Source organism: Nannospalax galili, unplaced genomic scaffold (assembly GCF_000622305.1).
Source record: "Nannospalax galili isolate Female #2095 unplaced genomic scaffold, S.galili_v1.0 scaffold95, whole genome shotgun sequence".
Classification (NCBI taxonomy): Eukaryota; Metazoa; Chordata; class Mammalia; order Rodentia; family Spalacidae; genus Nannospalax; species Nannospalax galili.
This window is the reverse complement of record NW_008342393.1, coordinates 11090903-11113397: the sequence shown is the minus strand read 5'-3', so window position 1 is coordinate 11113397 and position 22495 is coordinate 11090903. Positions and strand designations below refer to the sequence as shown.

The following is a 22495-nucleotide window of genomic DNA, read 5'->3' as shown; positions in this document are numbered from 1 at the left end:
TAGTGTGATTTATCTGTAAATCCATTTTTTCATCCTTTGCAAACTCAGAAGTCCCTGAGCACCATGTTTCAGCCCAGACCACTGGGCTCTCTGCACAGAGTGCTCTCTGAATTGGCTCTGGTTGCTGTTCTTTCCCTTGCTTGGTTCTCCGCCTTCCCCTGCCTTTTCCTTCCATTACCCGAGGAGCAGTGGACTGTTACCTGAACGAAGTCTAACACTTGCTGGTGTCTTTGTTTGGCAGCTGCAACCTCGCTGTCTGAGATTGCTTCCCTCAGGGACTGTTGGGTATTCAGAGAATCCAGCTCCACAACGGCAGAAAGGCGGCAATACAGACTAATAAATTTCTCTCTGTAGCTGCAAAAATGAACTAGAAAATGGACAAGCAAAATAAAACATGTTAAGATCTGGTATCAAAATAGAGAAATTCACATAGCAGAGAAAAGCAGTTGAATGGAAACTGATTTATTAATCCTATCAGTGGAAAATATTAAGTCATAAATAAATTATAGATGTGTTCTTAAGGGGCCAGTTGTCTGGCTTTAGTCTGACAGTATTCCCTTTTAGGTTTACCAGTTCCTCAGAAGGTATGAGGAAGCAGGCTGGCTCAAGCTGCAGTTTAGATAGACTTCCCTAAAGTTGGGGCTTTTTCATATGTCGTCATGTGCCACATAACAATGTTTCAATGATGGCTTCATTTGCAATGGCAGTCCAGTAAGACTACATCACTTAATGACATCATAGCCATCTACATTTGTACAAATACAGCATGTGATGTTTACAAATGACAAAATTGTCTGGTACAATTTTCAGGCAATTTTCCCTTTTGCTAAGCATACTTTATTGTGTGTATATGGCTACACACACACACACACACACACACACACACACACACACACACACGGGCGGGGGGGGAAGAAAGAGAGGACAACTGGGAAAATAAACTTTCACTTTAAAGGAAAAAAGCAAGTATCATTTTGAAACCTAGTTTGATTTTCATGTCTAATTTTCTATTAAGTATCTTGCTTACTCTTTCTTAGAAGACAGGCGACATGCTTTTCTTAGGCTATCTTTTATCTAAATTGAAACTTCTGAGGACCTCTTTTAATGGGCTTTGATTCTTTCCTGTCCCCTTATTACCAACTTTGGAAGGATAATGGTTGCAGATCCTTGAACAGAACCCTTTTGTCTTTAGTAGATTTGGCCTTCCTTTCTCAAAAGATGATGGGACAGAGGTCACAGGAAGAGTCTAAGCAGCATACCCACCATTTGCCCTTTTCCAGGAAAGGCTTAGGGCAGTTTACTGCTCTGGCCAGCTCTGGCCATGTATTATAACTTGGGGTCCCAGGTGGTAGGGAAGGCACCCTGGTACAGGTAGTATAGTCCCAATCTCCTCCTGACCTAGCCTAAAATTTGGAGACTCACTCTTCAGGAACCTCATTTATTTTGTGTACATCAGACTTTTACTATTGGGTTCTATGGTTTGGAACTAGGGCCGTTGTAGGGCCATATCTGTGAGAATATTTTTCTTGCGGTTTTCTGGGTGAGGAAGTCTAGCAAGAACATACAAGTACTACCTTTGCATCCCTTTGCTACTGATTCCCAGTACCTACACCTGGCTGTTTAGGGAAGCTAAACCACAGTACTTCAGAACGGGGTGTCTGGTCATCTCTGCCCTTTAGTGAGGAGATCCTGCTTCTCTGCACATGAATTTTCTTTGCATCTTTCACTTTCCATCCTAGCCTGCTTCCTTACTTGAGATCCTTTTAGGAGAAATCTGAGATGAGGTGAACTGCAGCCTGCTCTGTTTGTCTTCGTTCATATGGAAGAATACTGTCTCGGAAGGTGTGTCTCTGTCCTCAGACCTGGGCCTGAGTTTTCTCTGCTATTAGATCCTTCCTAGCTTTTCTACTCTCCTTGAATTTTCTTGTCTGTCTCAAAGAAGAGCTGGTTTCATACACTATCAGCAAATAACAAACTATTTCACTTTCCCAAACAATAGAATTCTCATGTAATGCCCTTGCTTAAAACTATGGAGATTGCCCTCTTTAGGATGAAAATCTAAACATCTTCTTCCCGTAAGGGGAGGTCTTTATGGTCTATGATTTGATTGTGGGTCTTTAATTATATCTTTTATTATACGACTGCCTTCAACCTGTAGCCTTACATCAGTCTAAGCTTTCGTCAAACTGAACGTAGTCATATGCATTTACACTTCTGTACTTTTAAGTACGCCTTTTCTCATCCTCAAATACCTGTCTTTGTCAATCCCTTCTGGTCTCCTTGTAGAAAGATCCAGCTGAAACCTGTTCTCAGTGACATTTCTCTCTCCATTTGGCCCATAGAGGACTTGTTTCTAGGTATCTGAGGACCTTACCCTGCTCCATTGTTCATGTGTGTTCTTGAATGCTTTGGTATTGGACTATGATTTCTTTAAGGGTGGGAAACCATGTCTTAGTATGTTTTATTTCTCTAAAACCTGAAACACCATATCTTCTCTACTAATTTCAATTGAATGAGTAAAGAAATCAGCTGATCTGCAGAAGGCAGACCCTGGCCCTGGAGACTCCTGCCTTTGTTTCCATGCTCACTTCTGTCACTGTGTGCTGGATTTTCCCATTCGAAAAGGTGTATTTCAGGTCTGTAACATTTACTGTCAGCTCCGCAGATGGCGTCACAGCTACTTGTACCTTACTCTGACCCTTGCAGCTCCCTGAATATGTCTTTTTGCCTTTCAAGAAGGGAGTCTATCTTGTTAGCAGTTGATGGATGGCCTCCTTTGGCTGAGGAGTGAAAAGAGAGAGGAGTTTGACAGCCTGCTTTTCCAAATCAAGTTGTAAACAACAACAAAAGTAAGGCTTTTTTTTTTTCCTCTTTCTAAAATATGAAGGGAGGTTGACTATGTAAAGAAACTGAAAGATCCCTTTGAAAGAAACACTATCAGAACCACTGGAATTCTTAAAGGCCAGGGTGTTCACAGTTTTCTCTTGTGTCTTGTGGTAGGAGCTGTGGATCAGTGGGTGGTCTCCTGCACCCACACCATCCAATGCCATCCATGCCACGCACCGCAAGTGAGTTATGGGGAAGGTTCAACTGTAGCGCTTTTCCCTGCTCTAGTGGTTTCCATTCAGAGCCTTTAATGTCACTTTGACAAATGTTACTTTAACATAGTCTTTTGTGGTTTAGCAATGATACATTTGGCAGCCATCACCAAGGAGGGGAGGATAGACTGGAAGCTTCTAATTTTTGAAAAAAATGTGAATCACATGCATTTTACAGACAAAATGGTATAAGGCAACAATAATGTCATTATGGGGACCACATGATTTGTTAGTAACACACAAATTAAGACTTAATTCTCTGTGGTGTTTTCCCCTGCTTTTTTCCTATATAAGACAGTGACAGACTAAAGTACAGTTGTCATGAGCACTAACAGGCCAGTTCGTGGGTTAAATACCTCGCAGGTCTAAGTTTCAGTCAGCTGTGCCACTTACTACATCACTTGTGTGGTGGTAGGCAGTAACTTCCAAGGATCTCAGTATTATCCCCCAAACAGAGGTAATAATGTCTGCCTAAGATTAACACAATGAACTAACACAGTGTATGTAAAGTACCAAACATGCATATGGTACATACCAGATACAGAGTAAATGTTAGTTCTCACCCACGACCTCAGTCCATTCACTCTCCAGGAAGAATGAGGCATGTATTGATTAGACAGCACATTGGGATTAGAACATGCTAACAATCCCCAATGCTCCAAACTCCTACTCTGTCTGATAACTGTAGTCTAGCTTGGAAGCCAAGGAGTCAACAAGATAGCCTCCTAGGGTGCATTTCGTGCTACAGTTCTTTGCCAAGTTGTCAGAAAGCACCTGGGTCCAAGGTGCCCCACGGATTCCAAGTAGTGAACGAGCTGACACTTGGAATACAGGAGTGGCATCTTAAATCATGAAAAATGGGTACTAGGAATGACGGTTGATGCCGTGCCATTTCCCGCAAGCCTGTGGCCTGGATTCCATTAGGCTCATTGCCTGCATATCCCACAGGCACCTCAAAACTCATCATTTGTCAAACTGAACTCATCCTCCTCCCCTCCCCCAGGCTTCTCCCTCCCCTCATATTTCCTGTTTTGGGAGAAGGCCCTACATCCATCTCAGCACCCCATTCAGACTCTCTGGCTCCTCCATCTTGCCCCTCAGCTGCATCAAATCAATCACAACTTTCATTGATTTTAACTCCTAAATCCCTCTCACCGCTGCTTTCTTCTTTCTACCTCTACTGTGTCTGCCTGGGTTCTGAGTTGTTAGCATTGCCCACCCGGACAGGTGAAAGTCTTACTTGTCTCCCCAGCACCCAGCTTTTCTGTAATCTGTCCTCCTCAGACTGCTAAAATCCAGCAAGTTCACACCATCCCTCTCCTTCACATCTTTTCATCATTCCTCATTACCTATAAGATATAGTCTGACCTCCTCGCAATGGCTGCCCTGATTTTGACCTTTTTCTCTTCAAGCTTCCTCAGAGGGCCTAGCATTCATCCTAATGAGCTACTAAGGGTAGAGCTAACTGGCCTTGCCTTTGTGCATGCTGTTCTCTCTGCTTAAAATGATTCTCATTTTCAACTTTGTCTTTCACTTTCTGAATCTATTTGTCCATCACGATCCAGCTAAATATTACCTCTGAAGGAAAGACCGAGTGTCTTTCTGGAATCCAGTGGCTTCCACTTTGTGGCAGTGCTGCCACTGTATCGAGACCATTGGTAGAAACGCCTGTGTTCTCTCTACACTCTGAGATTCTCGTGGGTAAAGCTTGTGTTGTGAACAAATCTGTAGGTTCAGCCCAGCCCAGTACCTGACATGCAGTGGAAACTAAGCGAATGTTTGTTGAATGAAGGATATGGCTATGCACAGAAGTATAAAACGTATACCAGGCTTCGAAATGAATAATAATAATAATAATAATAATAATAAATAAAAAACAACTTTGGTTTTCTGTCCTTTTAGTCCAATTAGTTAGTATGAATCACAGAGCCAAAGAAATCAATAAAAAGCAACTCTTCCCATTGACTGCCCATAGGGTCAGGGCAAGGTGACCTCCTCAGTTCAGGCTAGGCAAATCCTCAAGAGGCCACATCTTTGGATGGTGTGCTAAGGGCACATGATGCTGCTTTTCCTTTTCTTCTGGGAATTGTGTAAGTGGTGATACAGGCCTCCAGCCATGTGGTTTATTGCCTTGGAGGGGTCTTATCCTGTTCCTACCTAAGGAATGGTGGGCTGTCAGCCCTGAGGCCGTGGAAAGAGGAGGGGTCTTCGATGATTGTTCCACTTTCCCTCAGCTCAACCCTGCTTGTTCAGGGCTCACAAGATCCTCTTATGGGTTTCTCTGAAGCCACAAGCAGCCCTCTGAAATGATATCCTGTGGGTGTGCCCCACTGGTCTTTACTCCTGGAGACAGGCAGCTAATCTCCTTTATCACTTTGCCCTCGCTACATCTGCTTAGTGCTGGAATAGGCAGAGATGCAGTTTTCCATAACTGGTCGGAAAGTTATTTATGATTCACTTAGGCCACTGGCAGGAACACAGCTAGGTTGCCAAATCTCAAATCCTTTCATGGCGTAGAGGATGACTTATACAAGTCAAACTGAAATATAGTGCAGCTCTTTATTGTAATTTACATATTTTCATAATTCACACCTTTTCAAGTTTCATTAGAATTCCCAATGTTATTATTATAGTTTTTCTGAGTTTGGACTGAATTTCCAAAAACATTCTTTCCTTTCTCAGAAATGCTTAGGGTATCTTGACCATTTTATTGTGAAACTACCTATGGAGAATAGAAGGCCCTACTTAAAAAAAGAGAAAACCTTAACATCTTTCTTAGAGGAGGCATGGGTCCACTACAGAAAGTCCTTAAAAGTTCCTCTATAAGCTATTATTAATTACTCCAAGGGCTGATGCCTAACGGAGGAAGTAGCTATGGTAATCTGCCTCATGGAAAGCTCCATTTGCTTTATGAGAAGATGGAGTGTGTCCTGATTCTTAGTAGGAGCCAGCAACATTTTTTAAATTGTTCTTTCTACAGCAAGCATTGCACTAGAGAGTATATTAATTTCTGCTTACTGGCAACACTTTCGCATAGTCCCTAAAAGACACTAATAGAATTGGATGTATCAGTGGAACTAAGCCCAACCAAGTGGTCTTTTCTGGAAACTTACATGAACCTCATTAATCAGTCACATAACCCTTGATACAGCAACAAAGGAGGACCAAAAGATAAGAAAGTTTGTCTTACTCTGGGAAGAAACATTTGAAAGCCAGGAACTGTGAGACCCAGGCTTTGATCTATGGCCCAATTTTCATAGATGAAGGCTGGTGTATATGGTCTTACAATTGCTTTTAGCAGTAAGACACAGTAAGACAGATCAAAGAAGCAGACACAGTTGGATTCCACTGTGTTATATGCTGATCACATCTCCAGTTCTGTATCTATGTATTTATCACTGTGTTAGGCAGAACCGCTTACACTGTGACCCACGAATTTGAGGCACCACTGTCACCTGGGAGTTTACTATGGAAATGTACATTTTTCCAGCTCCCCCTCAGTCTACTGACTCAGCATCACTGGAGTTGGGCTCCAGAAATCTGTATTTTAACAAGCTTTTCAGGTGATTCTTAATGAACAGCTAAGTTTGAGAAGCAGTATTCTAGGGCCTTGTATGTGAACGCATGCGTTTTGAGGATTTTTAATAGATACCGTGGTTTGAATCCTGGTCAAATGAATTTGGAAAATTCGGCGTTAAACAGTGTTAAGCTTTCTTGGGATGAGGGGAGTTTCTACTGGATTTTGCAGAGTTTTTAACACTTTACTGCTCAAAATCATCTACTGGATTTCCAATATGCTTAGAGTCATATTGAAGTTGCTCGTTGTGGTGTGTGTGCCCTGAAGGTGTGTGTGATTTCACCTCCTGTCTTTGTTGTTCTTGCTTACTCCGTGCTACATACACTGGTCTCTTAGCTACACACACTGTTACCTGAAGGCTTCTGCCCTTGCTGTTCCCAGTTGTCTGGAAACTTCAGGTCTGTGCTCAATGTGACTTCTTTGCAGGGACCTTCCCAGGTCATCCCACGAAAAGCCACAGCTCCTGCCACTTCACTCTAGTCCCTTTCCACCATTTCTTCAGAGCCCTCACTTCTCTGACATTTGTGTTATCTGTTGACTGATTTATTGTCTCTTCCACTAGGATGCACACTCTGTGTGCAGTTACAGACATTCAGTGCCTGTAGTGATGCCTAGTGCATTGTATTGTTCATAAGTAAGCAGATGAATGAAGACGGGAAAATGCATGCTAGTGGGTGTTGCAAATTGCAGAGTGGGGAGGAACAGATGGCAGTATGGCAGGATGGCTGCCCAAGGACAGTGCGTGAAAATGTCATGGGGTTGATAGGGCTCTTCAAATGCCTGTGACAACAGGGTCCTGGGAGACTTAGACTATGGTAATTAATTCCCAATCATTGTTTCACCAGTGTCACTGAGGCACAGAGACGAAGTTCACACACACACACACACACACACACACACACACACACATCCCTATAATTAGGGAAAAAGAGGGTCTGTGTTACACAGTATGAAATATTAGCTCCCCAATGAAGTCTTTTCCTCTTTTCTTTATAATTTATCTATGGAAATGGTTTATTGTCTTAGCTTTAGCTTTTACTAGCGGACACTGGCTAACTTTCCCTGTTTAGTACCCAGTTTTCTCTCCTGAAGTTCTGCCTCCAATGTGACATGTCTACTTTGATATTGACTTAACACCTTCAAACTCAATATATTTAAAGCTGAAAGTGCCATAGTCTTTTTTAAACCAAATTATTTGGTCTCTGATATTTGTCTTTCCTGTAAAGGCAGCAATATCCCCTTAGTTCTTGAGGCTGAAAACCACAGAAGCAATGTCCAGACTTCTGTCCTCATGTAAACAGGGTGCTTATGTGTGCTCTTCACGCCCCATGTTTCTCAGACTATCTTTTTCTCATTCTGATATGAGCGCTCATCCTACCACTGGACTATTTCAATAATCTCTGAAATTTTTGACCCTTGCTTTCCATTCATATTGAATATCCCTCAGCCTGACTCTTGAGAGTCAACTTGGCCCCTCCTGCCTGTTTATCTTCCCCACTTCCTCACAAATCTCTCATCTAGCCAAGCTGGACCACTTGTTTTTTTCCTGTTTCTTTTCCTGATTCTTTAGTTCTCATGGCTTTGTTCATTCTTCTCCCCCAACAAGAAGGCTTTTCTTTTTATCTATGTTTATTAACATCCTGTCCATCCTTAAACAACATGAAATACACTCTCTTTCATGAAGGTTTTCTGATATTCTTGGAGAAAATTTGTTAAAAAGAAGCACATATGTGGTGGTTTTCAATTACAGAATACTCATGATTCCGGGTACATTATGTCTCATGATAATTTGTTTCTTTATTTTGTTCCTGCCGTCACATTGAGTCTCTTGAATGCAGGGCCTTTGCTTTACTCACCTCTAAATTGCCACAGTGGCCCAATAGATCTTTATAGACCTGAAACGAAATGCTTGTCCCAAATTATATTTCATAACATCAGTGCTGTGATGTCACACACCAACAATGTTCTCTGGCTGGGGAACTCATTAAATGGTTACATCTAGGGCCTCTGGGAGTGATATGGCCAGTGTTATTAATCATGTGACACAGAAAAGGTGTGAAAGGGTCAAGTGATTGCCAGTGTCATGCAGTAGAGGACCCAGAGCTGTCAAAGCCCCATCTGCAAGCCTGCCTCCAGTTTCTCTTAAGAACTCTTCTACCTGTGGAAAGTAACAGTTGCTGTTCATCCCCTTGTGGGCATCTGATGCTTGTAGTAGGGGTAGCCAGGAGGCTTATGCAATTTGTACTGAAGAGTTCAATTTCCATTCTGAGACTCAGATCTCAGAATGAGGTGTCAGACAGTTGTCTTGCTTGTTTCTAAATTTTGTGGCAAGGGAGCAATCCCAAGAGGGTCTGCCTCCATTCCATCCACCCACTCAGAGTCTCCCCCAAATGTAGGATTCATTTGAATTGAGGGAGCCCTTGCTAATTGGCCTGTTACAAGATGAAGCACCTGAAAGGAGACAAAGCCTCCCTGTTCACATTCTCAGTGGGCAGCAGGGGTCTTTGCAAAACTAGAGAAACTGGAGCCAGGTTATTCATTCTGAAAGTCAGGACAAGATCTTCCACCATTTAGAGCCCCCACCTTAAGATCACAGTATTGCATCCTGGAAGAGACCTGGTCTATTCTCAAATTCTCTAGGTTACTTAGAGACTATTTAGTATCAGTCTGTTTAATAAATCAAGATTACATGTAGACTTTTTTTTCCCTCCAAAGTGATTCAGGTTCTATGTATTAATTTCATTGTTATTTTTTCCAGTTGGCTATGAGGGGGTAGAGAGAGAGTGGGGGAAGAGGAGGGACAGTACTTTTCACAAAACCTTATTCCTGTATTTATGGCTTAAGAAAGCAGGAGAGGCTGTACACAAGCCTGATAACTGAACTTTCAGTTTAGAATTCAGAATTCTGTCCTCTCTGTTGGGCCTTAGCAGTAATTATTGCCCAGGCACATAGTCTTGGAGCGTTCCTTTTTCTCAGACTTGTACACAGTTCTAGGAAGGGTTGTTGCCAAAGCCATCATGTGATTTATTGACCCTCCACTGGGACAAGGGGGAACAGATATAACTTTGTGATTTTATTATAAGGAGGCTGGGTTAATATTTCTAGGTGAAACAAGCTACTATACCGAGTTCAAACATCTGAAGAGGGAGGTTAAGAAACCCTGAGTGTGGGGTGTAAGGATTATTCTGTCCTGGGGCTGTACAGACGTCGTCTGAGGCAGGGAGCAGGAGAAGAAAGGACACATTGTGACCCATTTCCAACACCTCCTGTGTGTAGAGGCGGAAGTTCCTTGCCTGCAGAGGGACACGCGCAGAGGAAAAATAGGAGAGTTACAACATGGCACTTACATAAACAACACCAAACTGGCATAAAACATCTAACAAAATTACACAACTTCAAGCTTGGAATTTTTATACAACATAAATATTAGGGTTCAGCCCATTTAATAATGCTATATAAAATCAAGATTTAAGGCAGTAATGTTCCACATAAACTCTGAAAACAACATTTATGCTTCTTATAAAAGCAGAAAATGATTGCATTCTGTGGGCTTTTCAAAATGATGAATATAATTACATGAAGCAACAAAAATGGATTGAATTAAAAATCCACTAGTTTCAATTTAAGTTGGTTAAGGGGGAAAAATGCAGTTTCTGGCCAAGGACTGAGAAAATTTTACAAGTATAAAAAAAATGTTGTATGCACTGTTAGGCAGTTAAGCAGCCTTCTCCCAACATGTATATGTAGCCCAAGACTCACCAATGAAACATGAGCTGCTGCAAACCTGCTAAGTCCAAGAAACCCTTTAATAGCTTCTACTGTCACATGTAGAGCTGCTATTTTTTTTTTTTCTCCTTGTGAGCATAGGGCCACCGCTGGAATAATCTAGTGACTCCCCTAGTGTCTTTAACATGTCTTGCAATTTAGTCTTCATCAGTGTTGGCTGGTTTGGGCTGGCTACGAAGTAGAGACTTAAAGTCAGCAGAATCCCAATGAACATACACTTTGGGAATTTTTCATTTATTCCTAACTGCCATGTGGCCAATTTGCCGTTCTTTCTCTTATTAAGAGGGAACAGGTCACTGCTGTAGTGAATAGTCCTCCCAACATAGGCTAAACTTGGTTGTCTCTGTGTGCTCATGTTTTGGGGCGAGGGGCCGGGAGTGTGAGCAAAGGGAAGACAAAACAACACTCTCCTGCCCCGAATTCAGCCTGTTGCTAGTTCATATTAAACTGCTAGACAGAACCTAAGTTTTCACTAGTTTCCTCATATGCTAACAGTTTTCCTTACTTGTAGAGGATAGATGTGCATGTTCTGATTTAGATAATAATTTTGTTAGTAAATGACCAGTTTTTGGAAAAACAATATGAAATAGATTGGCTGTTGTTGTAAAATCCACCATTATCCTTTTGCTTTTAAATGAATTATTTTGCATTTAAATATACTATTGTTTGTGCATGCATATTGTGAATGTGCATGCACAAACAGGGTAGTCTAGATTTTTCCTTGCTTGACTAGATCACACTATGGTAGCATCTGGAAAATGAAGGAAGTTGATAGGGACGAGTAGGAGAAAAGGAGCCAGACTACAGCTCGAGTCTACTTGTTGGCATTAAATTCAAAATATGCAAGTGCATGCAGATTGGTATTTAAGTAAATGACACACACACATACACACACACATATATAATATACATATATAAACATATACAGATATATGCTTCTTGAGTAAATTTTATGATATAGTTCGGTTTTCATGAACCATAAACAGCAGATAATAAAGGTGAAGGCTAGTACCTTGTGCAGAGGTATATTGATCTGCTTGAGGAGAGCTTTCACTGCCATCTGGAGCTCGTAGAAGAACAATTGCATGGGGCAGTCAGAAGCATGATCCACACTTTCCATAGATTCAGAGCCAGAAAGCTTTTGGATCCATTCCCACTCCTCTCTGTATGTTGAGTCAAGTTAAAATTAGAAATATAACAAAAGTTCTTAATATAGCTCAGAACTTTCTTGATGTGTATGTCCAGAACCAGGGTATCAAATTCTTGGTGGTTAAAACACAATACAATTCATGGAACTTCAGCTTTTTGCCACCCAGATGGAGTTCAGAATGGGCTATTTCTAGTTAAAGCTTAGTTCCACCTATCCAAGCACCTGTGCCACAGAACAATAGATCTAGTTTGTATGAATAAGTTTGTGAAATTGACGCTTTCAAGTATTTGTAGTAACTTCCTGACTGTCCTCACTTTCTTGTCCTTGCAGATCCTTCCTACGTTCCAAGATCCTACATTTTACCACAGGGGCATTTGCTGGTTAATTCTGCAGTTGGGTAACCGCGGGACTCTGATCCAACTCAGGCAACAAACCACATGGCACATTTCAACCCTGGCCTGTTGTAATCATGGGGATTATTTTGGTTTCATTCCTTTTCCAAAAGATGGAGGAGACTCAGAAACAGGAACACCAGACCATTCCAGTAAAAGGAACCAGCACACACACACACACACACACACACACACACACACACACACACACATCACTGCTTCCTTCCTCCTTCCAGACCAGTCATCTGTGTCTTCATTCTGTGTACTCTGTAGTCCTTCCTGATGAACTTTTCCAGTGTCATACAGAAGGGAAGGGGGGAAGAACGGTGGTGGGAGGAAAGCACACCTGGTTCTTCCTCCAATGGCTGCTCTTCAAAAGGAGCTGGGAAAGATCAAGGTAAATGCCTCTTGGGCAACATTGTTTCCACAGGCATTTTAGCACAAGTCTCTAAACACATGCAGTTGGCCCAGTTTTTCCTTCTGGTTCTGCTCAGAGCAGCAGTGTGCCCTCAAGAGCAAGCTAGAGAGCAAAGCAAAGCCTTCCTTCAGGGGGCAGAGGGTCCCTATCCTGTGAAAACTCTGAAGGCTCTCCCCAAAGGGTCGTAGCAGCCTGGGCTCCATTATGGGTCAGAAGAACGAATTGTGATGTGCGCTCTTAACAACAACAACAACAACAATAACAACAACAACACAAAGCAAATCAAGGCAAACAGACAGATCAGCCAACTAACCCAAACACTACCTCTTTAACAACCCTCTTAGAAAAGTTTCTGTTTTTAAGAGCTCTGTTTCATTTCAAAGTTCATACTGGACAAGACTATGGAAAAATCTATCATTTGTTCCAACAAGAGAAAAAAAAAAATCAAAGTTAAGTTCTCTTGCAATCTGGGCATGCTTTTGGCTCCATAAATAATTGAAATCCTTGAGAACCTGTTTGAGAATGATTTCCTTTTTCCTATCACAAAACCTAAAGGATGACTTTGCTAACCTGGGGTCGGTCTCTATTTAGAAAATAAATCACAAGTAAGAATAGCTCTGCTACTGACTCGTCAGTGTGGGCTCTGGGGATGAAGGGGTGATGGAACTTGCAGAATGAAGGTGGGTACAAGTCTTTTGCTCAAGTCAATCTTGGATCTTTGGCAAGGGAAAATCTGTTGGTATAACAGTTATAAGATGGATTCTAAGCCCATTAATCTAGAAATAGAAGAACATGACCATTGTCAAGTCAAGTCACAAATGAACCATGCAGACTTCTGGAAAGAACTCTGAAGAAACCAAATGTTGATTGTCAAAGTGACCACCAGATGGCAGATGTAAAGTCCAGGTATATTTGATAAATGAGAGGAAATATGGTGGTCAATAAGTTCTCAAAGAGACCACCACCACCACTACCACTGCCATCATAATCATCTCCTTTGTCATCAAGTAATACATAGTAAACCTTGTGACACATGTTAATAAAGTCTTGCCACTGTAGAGACCAAATATCAAAGGACCAATTTTGTTTTGATTAAGCAAATCCATAGATGTAAGTAGAATCTGAGGATCTAGTTTGCATTCTTTGACGCCTAAAGAAATCTGGAAAAATTTTCATTTTATTAAATATACCTTATTTTTATTTTCATATTAAGCATAATTCAGTTCATTATAGTAGACATTCAGAGGCCTACTATTAGGGTTAGTTGTAAAATTGAACCAGATTACCAAGATTGGGCAACTTTCACAAAGTTAACAGTAATTCACCAAATTCCAAACCATAGAACAATTTTTCAGAAGTTTGGGACGTGTTACTTTTTTTCTTTGTAGTGAACCATCAGGCATGGAGGAAACATGCAAAGCCTTAATGCCAGAGAGTTAGGAGTAGGTAGAATGAAAGCATGGTGGGCGGTGGAGGCACCTTCAAGATCAGGGAGAATCTCAAGCTCTACCAGATGACATCACATTGGCGATATGAAAAGAAAAGAGAAGAAAGAACATGACTGCTTTCAGTCGTGAAGAAAAATACTGGGAACAGCAGTGTGGAAAGTGAAGGTCACCTGCTCCTTAAGCAGTTGGGCATCAGTGGTTGCATGAGTGATGCAGGACAGTGAGGGAGCAGCAGTGTACTGGAGAGGGTTTGCTTTTCCCAGCTGACCTTATCCCAGGTGCTAAGATTCCATTGTGCTATGGGACATCTCACCAGACAAACTGCACTGGTAGGTGACACTCCACTTCCCTTTGGGCACCAGACTAGTTACTTGAGTCCTTGTCACTTCACAAGGAAAATCTCGGCTTCTGAACACCTACCTGGAAATGTTATTGTTTTCTCGGATCTTCACATGGCAGAGAATGTTCGGCAACTTTTGTGTTACGAGAACTTTGATCTGATCCACAGAGCTACATAGCTTTAGATAACCTAGATATAATCCAGGAGAGAGACGCTGATGACTCCTTTTGTGATAGGAAAGAATATCCTGTAGAGTGAAGAAAAAAAAATGAAGGAAAACAGTCACCTCCCAAGGTGCTCTCTAAACCTCTTCTTTAAGCTGTGTCTGTCATGAAGAAAAGGAGCTATGACTGACAAGAAACCTCAGGTACCACCATGAGAAGTGGGGACGAGTTGGGTTTGCAGCTAGTCTTACCTTTAGGAGAATTCCTCTCCAAGTCAGGTAATCAGTCTTAAATGTATATTTGAATGTCTATTTTCCTCAGATTTCTATGCCAAGGGTAAGTTTGTGGGTTGTGATTGAGAGTAGGCTTCTGGTGGTGGAGACAGATAATAGGGAAAGAAGTCACAATTTCTCTCCTTGGAGAGGTTATAGTTTAGCTGAGAGAAAACAGACATTAAACAGATACTTAAAATGAAAAAGTCTACTTTAAATAAAACCATTTAAAATCAAAGTAGAATCTAAGTAGTACATAGATTTTTTAAAAAGGTGGATTCTTTAAGCTCCTAAATGTTAAAACAAAAAGATAACCCAGATGCTCTTTTATCTCTCTCTCTCTCTCTCTCTCTCTCTCTCTCTCTCTCGTGTGTGTGTTTGAGACAGGGTCTCACTATGTAGCATTGGCCTGGATCTTGCTATATAAACCAGGCTGGCCTTGAACTGACAGAGACCTGCCTCTGCTTTCAAGTTGCTGGGATTAAAGCCATGCACTGCCAGGCCCCACCCAGGGCTCATTACTTTTTTTTATCTTTACCTTTTAAGTTGTTTTTATAATCAAAGAAGAGTGAAGAAAAAATGAAGAAAGTGTTGGCTCTCTTTGAGCTTAGTTCTTTCTACTTCGTTTTATGGTAGCTGATGTCACTTCTTGTGTTTGACTTTCATAGTGTCATTTTGAAGAAAATAATTTTCACACAAATATTTAAAGTCTTTGTATTTTTTTCCTAGAATCTTTTAAAGTGTTGATATTCAAGTAATGTCCTTATAAAGATCCTGTTCATTTTATGCTCTTTAGTCATTAACTGGCTTACTATTTCTAGATTCTCAAGGGTCAATGACTTTGTGTAGGAATTCTTTGTGTAAGAATTCTTTTTTTTTTTTTACAAGTTTTAAAAATTTCTCTCAATGGTTTTGCATTGAATTTACTTTATATGGTCACATCAAACATTCCATAGGCTGCTAAGACTGGATGAAATTGTTGGTACAATATGATATGTCAACCAAGTTAAGCACAGAGAAATGGCTGAATTGGGATTTTGTTTTTACTAGTAATAAGTTCTCAAGTGAACTTTTTGTGTTGATTTTTGCCTCTCAGTATACCTGCAGAACCTCAGATAATAAATTGAAAACAGGTATCCTCTCCTCCTCCACTCCCTGTGTTAGTAGGGCTTATCTACCAAATAATTAAGCCTGTGGATAGTAGGGTTTGGCAAACAAAGTGAGAAGTGATAAGTCAGGTAGCTGATTATAAAGTAATGTTTCCTGTGGCTGCAGTTTAACTGGTTTTCAAATAGGATAGAATAACCAAAAGTAAATTTCAAATGTATCGCCACAAAAAATAAGTAAATGAGATGATAGATATGCTAATTAGCTCAATTTAATAATTCTACATTGTATTCATGTATGAAAACATCACTTTGTACTCCATAAAAGTTTATAGCTTTACAATTAAAAATAATATTAATGAAGATGAGTAAATAACTTTATTATTTTATTTTATGTGCATGAGTGTTTTGTCTGCATGTATGTAAGTGCACCTGTGCCATGCAATGCCCACAGAGGTCAGTAGAGGGCACTGGATCCTCTGGAACTGGAGTTACACATGGTTGTTAGCCACCATGTGGGTGCTGGGAACTGAACCCAGGTCTTCTGCAAGAGCAGTCAGTGCTCTTAACTGCTGGGCCATCTCTCCAGCCCCTGAGTAAATAATTTTTGAAGAGTAAAATAAAGAAAACCAACTTAATGTTGGGAAGATAAGAATTAAAACCAAAACACCTGAACTTGTACAGAAATCTTTACAGAAGAGAAAAGAATGAGGCTTTCCTGGACTGTCTGACTTTGAAGGAAGGAACCCCCCCTCTGTAGAATTAACGATTTGCAGCATACTCTGAATCATGTCCTCTGTCTTATCCTTTATCACACACATGCTGAGTTCTTGTGAGGTGCCAGGCACTGTGAGGAACACTGAGGCTTCGGGTAAACCTGATGTGATGCCTCCTCTATGGAGGCCAAGAAAAACAGGTGAGTAAACAGATGGTTGCAATATACTGACTTCAGTTTGTGATTAAGGCAGTGGAAGCACATGTTAGAAAGAGTACTTGACAGGTTTCTTCCTTTTCTGTTTTCTTTGTGCAATACCCCAGTCAAACCCAGAACCTTGTGTATACTAGGGTGCTCTGCCACTGAACTACACCCCAGTCTCTGTTCTCTTTTTGAACTAAACTATGACATTAATGGTACGACTGTGCTTCCTTGAAATTGCTTTGTGCTGTTTCTCACCCAGGAGTATTTGTGTTTAGATTAGTTCACAGTGTACAGGTCAGAGCTCTAACGCAGAATGGGAGAGGAGGGACAAGCGAAGAATGGTCACAACTGGGAGGAAGGTCAGAGGATGCACAGAAAAGCAAAGTCTAAAAAATCCTTTAAAAGGCATTTGGCTGAGAATAAAAGAGAAAAAAAAATCTTATTGCAGCCATAAGATAAATTTTGGAGGTGGGGGTCAGAACTGACCACAAGAAAGATTATTAATATAGGATGGTAAGGCTGAACTTAGTAGTGTTTCTCTCATGTTTGTTTAGAACAGATCATTGGTGGGTGAGTAGTTGATTGGAAGATGTTCAGCCAAGGTTAGTGTTTTGGGAAATGAACAGAAAATCAAAGGGAGAATAAATGGTTAACGTGGGAAGGAAAAATAGAAGTACCCAGATCAGCAGAGTCTGCTGATATATACCCTAGGGGTATAAGCAGATGTGGCTGCAGACCCATAGGCCATTATTTTTGAGATATCACAAACCGGAAAAGTCCCTAAAGACTGGAAAAGGACAAATATGCCTGTCTTTGCAACAGAAAGGGAAGCACACAGGATGACTCTGGTAATTAAAGACCCCTATGTATTGATCTTTGGAAGAAAACGAGAAAGAACCATCACACAATCAATCTGTAGTTCTCCAGGAAATCCTGAGGCACAGAAGAGGAATCAGTATGGTTTTGTGAGGAGAAAATCATATAGACAACTTTAATTTCTAATAGCAACAAAATAGGATCTGCAGACCAGGGTGAAGTCTCGGGTGTAATCTGTTTCACTGGATAATTTAGGAAAAGCAGAATCTTGATCACATTACTTTAACAAGCTCAATAGCTAGGTTGAAAATTTGTGGATAATGAAGATGGTATGGGAATAGTAGGCAGACTGAGTGATAGCCCAGTAGGGAGGTCCTGAGGGCCAGTATTTTCAGCTCATTTATTGACATTCCGGACAAAGCAAATCAAGGATGTGTGTATCAAATTTGTGGGTCTGAAATTTGGTGTGGTTTGAATTTTCTGGAAAATAGTAATAAAGCTATAAATGACCCAGTGCATTGGAAAAATAAGCCTATCATAATTAGGGTTGAAACGTAATAAGAAAATATGCTTGTAAAGACTCAAACCCAAGAGTACAAATATAGGATGGGTTAGGGTGTCAGAGAAAAACATGTGGGGGTCAGAACTGACCACAAGTAGAATGTGAGGTAGGAACATACTGTGGTTACGTAAAAACCAACCCCACTCTCAGATGGAGTAATTCGCTCTTTCATTCAATTTTTTAGAAGACTATTACGGAGCGTTTACTATGTATTTTTGTGTCTTTACATAGTCATTTATCCTTCATTAGTCAGAATGTTTTTGGAGCCTGAAAAATTAATGAGAAGAGAAAGAAGTTGTCTCATTCACATAATCTAAAGTATTCTAGTAAAGCCTACTACCAAACTGAATGCTTATCACCCGCTTTAACCTCTCACTTACATTTCCAGCCTCCACCTTCCATTATTACAGCCCTTTGTCCCCCCTGTCTCCAGACAGAATGAATTGCTCTTTCTTCCCCCACAGGTATCCCAGTTACTTGTTCTTGTTTTTGTTTTTGTAGTACTGAGCACTGAACCTTGGACTGGACTATACTAAGCAACTGCTGTACCATTGAGCTATCCCCAGCCCTCTTTTCACTTTGGTTTTGAGACAGGGTCGTAGTAACTTGCCAGGCTGGCTTTGAACTCACTGTAACCCAGGCAAGACTTGAACTTGGGATCCTCCTGCCTTAGCCAGAGTAGCTGGAATTACAGGCTTGCATCACCACGTCCAGCTCTCTGTTTTTGGATTGTTTGTTGGATCATGAATTCATTCACTCTACCAACTTTTACTGAACACCTACTTATGCATCGGGCATTATTATGCTAGGTTATTGATAACACTGAGATGAATAAGACATAAATTCCTTTTGTGGAACTTACATTCCAGTGTGAGGGAGAAAGATGTAAGGCCGTTTTTCTAACCTGCTTAAAGTCCTTATAAAGACTGTGTCAAGCCCATGTCAACTCAAGGGATGGTGAGAGCTGCTCTTCCAGCTCCTCCCTCACTTCTCTGCCACGAGTCTCATTTAAGTCCATCTCTGTAGTCCCTCCCTCCTTCTCTCCTTCCCTCCTTCTCTCCCTCCTTCCTTCTCTCCCTCCCTCCCTTGTCTGACTCCCTTTTCTCTACCTGATAAACATAAGTTTCCCCTCATAGCTCAGCCAAATGCCACCTCTTCTGCAATGCCTTCCCTGATATTTCCAGGCAGAATTAATAGTAGCTTTGTGTATGTACCCATAGTATGCTGTTTGTACTGCTATCGGACTCTGGTTTAATTCTGCCTTCTATTACCTTGATTTGTTTACAGATCTGTCTCCCTCCCTTGACTGAACTCCTTGAGGGCAAGGACCTTGACTTATTCGTTTGATTTTCCTGTAGCACCTAGCCTGGCACCTAGTTGGTGTTACAAAACAAATGTCTCTTAAATATGAAGTGAAAGGTAGAGGAGATGAGGTCTGGGTCTGGGTCTCAGAGGTACAGGGTTTGGGACGCCTCCCCATCCAGCCTCTTCTCATACTGGTCAGCTCTCCTGAGAGCTTGCTAAAGAAACAATAGGCAGCTGCTCTTCCTAACTACAGGAACTTTATCTTGCTGGCCAGTTGTGTAGTATCATAAAGTAGTAGTTGGTGGTCTCTGTGGGTCTACGATTACATAGACCAGAAAGTATCTAAATTTTCTGAATTGTTTTGTGGCTTTTAAAAAAGAAATCTTACCCTAAATCCTGCATTTCCAGTTTCTTTGTAAAAACTGGAAAATATTTCGATGACGGAACCATGTTCTTACACTGCAATCACCTGGGACTGACTGGAGGCTGCCCTCTTCATGGGAACAAGGGCCCTTCGGATTACTATAGTCCCCATTACTCCCACTGAATCTTCTTTCAAACTGAGATAGAGCTCATACAATTCATCTTCACAAAGCATGCAATTCAATGGTGTTTAGTCTATTTATAAGGTTGTGCAATGATCACCACTAATACCCAGAGCATTTAAATTGCTCTAGAAAGAAGTCTCACACTCATTACCTGTCATTATGTACCCTCTTCCCCGGCTTCCCCTAGACTCTCTGTCTCATTCATTGCTCTTGCTTATTAGAGATACAGCCTAAGAATTGAATCATATAATCTGTGACATTTATATCTGGCTTCTTTTGCTTAGTGTGGTTTTCAAGCTTCATCTATACTGTAACGTGGATCCTATTTCATTCATTTTATGGCTGCATAATTTTCCACTACATGACTATCCTCTATTTTTGCTTACCCATTTAGTAGGTATTAGCCAGTGAAGGTTGCTTATATTCTTTGGCTATTATGAATAGTGCCATAGGCACATCAGTGAATTCAGTTGTTTCTTGAGTCCGTCCCAGGTAGCTCATTTCCACTGATACTTGTGATCCTTTTGATACCTGTGTCAGATTGTACTTGAGGGTAGGAAGGGTAGGAATGTACAGATAAAACAGCAGAAAAGGCAGAAGAGGTAATAATAGGTATTAAGTATCTGGAGTTCCAGAAGATAACAAGTATCTAGGGTGACTGGGAGTGGGTCCCTAAAGACAGGAAAGAGAAAGCCAAGATGGGAAAGTTTCCTTAGGACATCCTTTGGAGAAAGGAGGTGGAGTGCATCAGCAACACAGTAGAGTGGGAAGGGCATCAGGCTAGGTGACAGAAGGTCTGGGTCCTCTTTCTAGCTGATTTTTGGGGAATGTGATATTGGCAAGTTATTTCTTGAAATCCGTGTCTTTGTGTATAAAGTGGACACAGAATTATTTAGCCTCACTAGGTTTTCATGAGAATCCTATGAAACCATAAGTGTGACAATCTTCCGCAAAGTTGAATATATAGTACTCATGTAAAAAGTTGATGTTTGGAGGAAATTTCGCATTTGAGGTGTCTAGTTACTGAGTGACTCCTGAAGATGATAGAATAAGCCAGCACCCAGGAGGGGCCTTCTTATGGGAAATCCCTCCACTGCCAGTTAGTTTGCTTAGTGGGATTCTTAATTTGTTCAGAACATCTCTTTGACATCCCAAACAAACATGAAAAAGATTTTTCTTCCCAAGATACATGATAGAGAACAAATTGAAGGACTGGGATTTGAGGTGAGGAATTTGAGGGAATTGGATGTTGGAGTTTCCCCAGGGTCCTGTGGATTAGTAGATTAGCTATGGAATGAGATTTTGCTAAAGTCCCGACCTATTGTAAAACCTCCATTGTGAATCATAGCATTTTTTATGCAGATTTTTTAATTGTGAAAAGGTAGATGAAGTGATGATTTCACTTTTCATGGGATGACCAGCCAGGAGCAGACATTCTCAGGGGGCTAGGGAAGAAGAGGGTCTAGGAGTGATCTGAGGGGAGCCCCACATTGCTTGGACTTTTTTTAAAAGTAGAGAAATAATAAAAATCATGAACATTTACTGTGTGTGTTGCTCTTCTGATGTTTATATATTGACTCTTTTAATCTTCATCAGAATCCTATGTAGTACGGTTTTCTGTAGAAGAGATGGGGTTGAGGAATAACTTGCTCTGGGTGGGTTAGGAATAACTAGGAGGTGGATTAGGAATGTTACCTGGTCACCCTGATTCTAAAGGGGTTCTGCAGAGTGTGTTGTGAGGTACAAGGAAGAAGTCAAGATCTCCATCAGGGTGCATGGTGGTCTTCACTGCTTTGAGAGCAGAATGTGATTTGTGGCTTGCCACTGCTTTGGGCCACCAAGCTCTGTCTCAACCCTCATGTTGAGCTGGTGAAGCCAGCTTCCTACATAATTAAATCTTCAGTCTAGGAGTGATTGGCTACCAACCCTAAAAGTCTTACTCTCTACTTCCTGTCCAGCAGAAGACCTGTATGGGAGGTGGGAGTGAAGAGGTGGGAGAGGGAGAAAGGAGAGGGGGTGGGTGGGAGTGACATCAAGCAGGAATGCTCCAGTCAGTGGGGGTGAATTTTCCACTTGGATTTGTGTGGAAACCTGATCCTGCCTCTATTTTTGGTTTCCTTCTCTAATAACCTTTCATCAGATTGGAATTTTTCTGCACCTGTAACACATTTTTAATGTAATAAGTCTAGGAGAAACCAGGTATTATATCATGCTGGGGCCTGTGCTGTGTTTCTAGGAGCAAAGGTAGCCCAGACCCCAGTTTATCCCTATAGGGGATTAGTGTATTAGTCACCCTGTAAAAGCTCAATTTATTATGATTTCTTAAATGTTTCTTTTAGCACTTATTTATAAAAGGTGAAGAGGGGAGCCACGAATGTCTGTATTCCCTGCCCCCATCCACTTTATACATGCAGATACAGTCTGTCAATTTCCTATGAACCCAAATTTCCACAAAATCAAATCCAGAGGTAATGGATTTGATCAATTAGATTACCTCTGTCATATTGAACTTTGTCCTGGTTTGGGCCAGTGCAAGTAGTGACCAGGTGAGATCACTGCATTAGACACTCCATTGGGAGTGAAAGTAAGTTAGT

The 22495-nt window shown here is 41.1% G+C and overlaps 1 protein-coding gene across 1 annotated transcript in view; it reads right to left on the bottom strand.

The window, feature by feature from the left end:
* Ankfn1 (ankyrin repeat and fibronectin type III domain containing 1) overlaps positions 1-22495 on the bottom strand; it is a 167626-nt gene that overhangs the window by 22189 nt on the left and 122942 nt on the right. The window contains exons 13-16 of the mRNA XM_029565982.1: positions 14290-14456; positions 11474-11624; positions 9800-9968; positions 201-367 (exon numbers count right to left, since the gene is read on the bottom strand). Coding sequence (XP_029421842.1) covers positions 201-367; positions 9800-9968; positions 11474-11624; positions 14290-14456 — 654 coding nt within the window. The remainder of the gene's footprint in view (positions 1-200; positions 368-9799; positions 9969-11473; positions 11625-14289; positions 14457-22495) is intronic.